The 5158-nt window shown below is 31.3% G+C and overlaps 1 protein-coding gene across 1 annotated transcript in view; it reads left to right on the top strand.

The window, feature by feature from the left end:
• Positions 1-2990, top strand: part of LOC106474517 (3'-5' ssDNA/RNA exonuclease TatD-like) — a 9858-nt gene extending 6868 nt beyond the window's left edge. Inside the window, 1 exon segment of the mRNA XM_022402830.1 lies at positions 155-2990. Coding sequence (XP_022258538.1) covers positions 155-477 — 323 coding nt within the window. The 3' untranslated portion in view covers positions 478-2990.
• The last annotated feature ends 2168 nt before the right edge of the window (positions 2991-5158 follow it).

Below are 5158 nucleotides of genomic sequence, written 5' to 3'. Positions count from 1 at the left end.
CAAACTTTAATATTTTCTTCAGAGATATGAAGACTATTGAAATCAAAACATGAATAACATTGTTTAGTTGATACATTGCTTGAATACTTCTTTTAAATAAATGTCATGTTAAAACAAAAATTCCTTATAAAATTAAGTACATTATTGTTTATAGGATATTTGTGGAAAGACAAATCTGAAGACGGTGTTCGGAAAATCCTGGAGGAAAGACTAATTCCACTGGACCGTTTACTTGTTGAAACTGATTCTCCTTTCATGTACCCCAACACTCGGGCTTCCAAGCTTCCAATCGACGTGAAGGATGCTCTGTCGGAACGTTCTTTAAGCTTTCTTCATCGTTATTGCACGTTTCAAAGAAACGAGCCGTGCTCCTTGCCAATAAGCGTCGAGATGATTGCTGCCTACCTCAAATTGAAGCCTGATGATGTTGCTCTGAAAACAACTTATACTGCCTTAAAGGTGTTTGGACTGAATTAGCTTAGATGAAAATAAAGGTGTCTTATTTGCATGTTTGCATGAAAAGTTATCTGCTTATAATTTTTACTTTATAATTAATGTAAATGAAATATTATGTTTAAGAGACACCTAGAAAAATAAGCAAAAAAAAAACAATCGTTGTTATCAAAAAAGTCAGCGCATAAACTGACTGTTAACTGTGCCTTTTTTTATATATAAGTCAAATCTTTAAAGAAATTAAGATATATACACAAGGTGTTGCACACGTATACAGTCTTAAAAGAATGTAGTTAAACGTTGTTCCTTTGACCTTGCTGGTTAGTTTGTGTATATTTTATAAAGATGATGGTATTTTGTGGTAAGATATTTTTTAGAAGATTTTATCAAACGTAGAACAAGAAATTGAGTGATAGTTTCTGGTAAACTAAACGTTTTACATTTTATGTAAAATTGATGGCACACCTACACTGTAAGAGGACGACTTTATTTCACTCATCTACTCAGATTCTATCTAAAAAAGAACAGTACTATTAAATTGACATTAAAACTAATAAAATGTCGAGATTTATTTATTTATTTCTCATTTTTAATAAGAGTAACTTCTGTTGATTGTATTTATTGTGGAGTGTCCCTTTTTTTTAAATTCAATTTTATTTGTTAAACTTACCACCTAGGATAAGTGTGTGTGTGGTGGACCAACATGGGCTAGAACTACCAACAAACTTACCATGGGCTAGAACTACCAACAAAATTACCCGTAGCCCATGGGCTAGAACTACCAACAAAATTACCCGTAACCCATGGGCTAGAACTACCAACAAAATTACCCGTAGCCCATGGGCTAGAACTACCAACAAAATTACCATGGGCTAGAACTACCAACAAAATTACCCGTAACCCATGGGCTAGAACTACCAACAAAATTACCCGTAGCCCATGGGCTAGAACTACCAACAAACTTACCCGTAGCCCATGGGCTAGAACTACCAACAAACTTACCCGTAGCCCATGGGCTAGAACCACCAACCTACCAAAAAATTCCCCATAGCCCATGTCACATAGGCTAGAAGTTACTAATGGTTATGTTTAGTAAGTTCACCTGCTGTTAGATTATCTTGAATATTCTGATCACAAGTTAGTAATAAAGGTGTTAACAATTAAGAGGTAGCTGCACAGCTTAACATTTTGATAATTAATGCTGCACAGCTTAACATTTTGATAATTTTAGCCGCAGCACATAGAGTGGCTCTGAATTTCTTCAAGTACAAACTTTTAGCTCATAGCTCCGTCATCTCCTGGCCAATTTGAGATATGGTTACAGCCAAGACTATTGAGGATTCCGTTTTGTTTATGAGCTTAGAACAGTTTCTTCCTGTTAGCTTGATCACTCTGATATTTATACCCAATCTGTGGGTTTAGTTATACTATTACACAATAATGTTATAATAAGTATACTACTCTAGGCCTATTTTCTTATATGCTGGACTTCATAAAAACAAACGATACATTCAAACTTTGTAAAATGTTTAGTTTAAATCTAAACTTCCTAATTTTATATAATTTTTAATCATTCCTTTTAATTCGATATATAACAAATTCAATATTTTACAGTCACGTTCAATTGCAGTGCCTAATATATGCTAATATGTGAAGCTTATAAACTGGTTTTTATTCCTGTGTACTAGAAAATACTATGTTTCCAGTATAAATATTGGAGTAACTGGACAATCCAGTGTGTTTTAGATAAGTTATTTGTGGACATGTTTGTGTTCTAGAATTAAATTACGTGTTCTAGCTTTCTACAGAAGCAGTGTTTCATATTTTCGACTTATCTCAGAATGAAGTTAAACATTTCAAAGAATCGAACATGACTAGATCTTTATGTTCTAAGATAGTTTCATGTCGATGTAGAGGAAACACTAAAAAAAAAATATACATTGCGATCTTGATCTATGGCATCACCATGTTTTTATTGATCAATAACAACATATTTGGATTGGTCAGTGTGTTCGTAGATTTAAAGTACACTATGAACCAATTGATCCACACCATTTATCTCGGTGCGTATAATTTCTTGTTTCTTATTAATAATACGGTCAGTTCACCTTAAGTTTTATTCGGTTTAATGCTAGATTTTAAATGTGTGCAAATAGTTTTTTTTTCTTGTATTAAAGATTGGATTTAAGGACCAAAATTAATTAATAAAAATAATTTCCTACTCATCAATATAAACAATCTACTTCAATTTATTAGTAGTTATTGGATAAAATGCTTTTGTTCCTGTTTTCATTGTAAAAATTTTACTTTTTTTACTCGCTTGACGTCTAGCTTTATCCAATCACATTCAAGTATACTTTTGTTCAGGTTTTTTTTATTAGTGGGTAATGTTGATTGTCCAGTGATGGAAATACTTCTTCAGTAAACTGTTCTAGTCTTGCTCTTTTCATGCTTTACATTTTCAAATAACTTTGCATCTATTATTTCTCCATCTGTTGTCATCAGCGTATCTTTGGAAGGGTCCTTCTAGCCACAAACGGTAAATAAGACACAAAACATACATATAATTTGAGCAGTTGTATCTTACTATCTTGCAGTTACAAACTTTAAACCAAGAAAACGTTTTAAAATGAGAATATAAACGGTAACTTTACTAATGTTTTTTTTTGTCATATATAAAACAGGTAATGAAAAAAACATGATAACAAACTTATTGGATAAGAAACAACATCAACAAGATGATCTGATAAAAGATTGTAACGATCCAGTTCAACAATTTTTACATGTAAATTACAATGTAAGTTGTAACCAAGAATATGTGGCCTTACAGCACATGTGCATGTGGTACCTTATGGTCAGTAGGACCACTCTGGAATCCTAACGAATGATGCTAGTTAGAGTACATGTTTTTTACTATTTTTTTAGGAAACTTATAGTAGTATGATCTTAGAGCATTATAAATGTAAGCTTTTTATATGATCTGATGTTGTTAGACTGTATTTTATTAATACTTCAGCTATATTAATGTTTATTAACTTGAAATATGCACGATTGATAAGGTCGGTTTATCTTTAGGTTTGACTTAGTAGCTGGAACTGAAAGTTTTGTCTGTAGATGCTACTTAAGATTTGGTTTGGATATTTATTTTTTTTCTGTGTTATTTGTACATAAAAATGTGGCATCGTATATTGTTTCATTTATACTTGTGTATATAATTACAATACTACATTTTTGTGAGCTAAATGTTTGATATTCTGATGTAGATGTTTGTTGTGTTCATGGCTTTTGTCTGCAGTTCCAGGAAATATGTTATTCAAGTTACGCTTCAATTACCTATTACCTTGTGGTTTATTTCCTTCATTCTGTGGCTAGTAGTCTCTCTTTTTTTGTTGCTCCTCTCTAATCTCGTGACTTTTTCTTAATTTTGTAAACATTTCCATTTGGTCTTCTTATAATTTTTTGCATCATCTCTCTAATTTTCTGTCTTTTTCTTCTTGGTCTTAATTTAATACTTTATCGCTTTCTGCTTGTTCTTCTTTCTACTGTTTCATTATCTCCAGCAAATTTTCAATCTTGTTTCATCCTTATGTTGTTATTTTGAAGTTTAGTCAAAATAATCCCACTTCTTACACCAGTGTTAGAAAGTGTTTAATCTTTTGGGTTATTTTATGAAAATGTAAAATGTAGTCCATATGATGATAGCGAATTAATTTATTTCATCAATAATGTTTTGTTCAGGCCATTATTCACGGGTAGGCCTAACTTCATAAACAGTGTTTGAACAAAAATCCCGAAACTAATATTTGCCTAACTTAAAAATCAACTTACTTACAAAATTTTCTTGCCAATTGAATAACTATCAGTGTCTAACTCACTAACTGATGAATTAGTTTACTAATGAACTCACTCAGCTGGATATGCATACGACATAGTTTTCTCCATACTTCCGGAAACTTCTAGGTTCTACAGCGGTCTACATTTTCATGAAAATTTCTAAACGTTTTATTATTATGTGTTGACAAGTTCCCTCTCGCAAGCAAACATCTAAATTAAAACATTCAAATTTATAGCTCACAGTAGTATAAAAGAAATTTCCAAGAAGTAAATTTGAAAAACAGATAAGTTCTTAATTTCTATTTTTTTTTATATTTTAACTACTATTGCACTGGTTCTGTTAAATGGACATAGAACTGCAACAAAGAAGACTGTATCGTTTCCTGAAAGTGATAGTCTATGAATTTTATGTATATTCTTCTATTGACGTAGCTTTTGATGCTACAACATTAATACAAAAAAATTCATGTTATAAGAAAATACGTACACATTTAAGCTAACAAGTGGCAGCTTGGATATTCTGATAATAAAAGTGAACAGTTTGGTTTTGTTAAAACATTGTAGTGATTGAAATTTCGTTCCCACATCTTAACGACTGGACGTTGGATTGAGAACATTTTACTTCATGAATAAAAGATTGATATACTGAAGGAGTAACTAGATTTTAGAACTTACTATGTAATATGAAAATATTCTAATATTATAGCAGATATCTGTTATACCTTGAAATTCTTTAATATTATGGTTTAAGGTAAAAACTTCCCATAAACAACCCGTGACGAATATGCTGTATCAAGAGTATGCGAAATAATTTATTTTTTTCTGTGACTTCGGGATTTTTAAAGTTGTATCTAACAATAAAATGTATACT

Source organism: Limulus polyphemus, unplaced genomic scaffold (assembly GCF_000517525.1).
Source record: "Limulus polyphemus unplaced genomic scaffold, Limulus_polyphemus-2.1.2 Scaffold7317, whole genome shotgun sequence".
NCBI lineage: Eukaryota > Metazoa > Arthropoda > Merostomata > Xiphosura > Limulidae > Limulus > Limulus polyphemus.
This window is presented reverse-complemented; position numbering and strand designations above follow the sequence as displayed.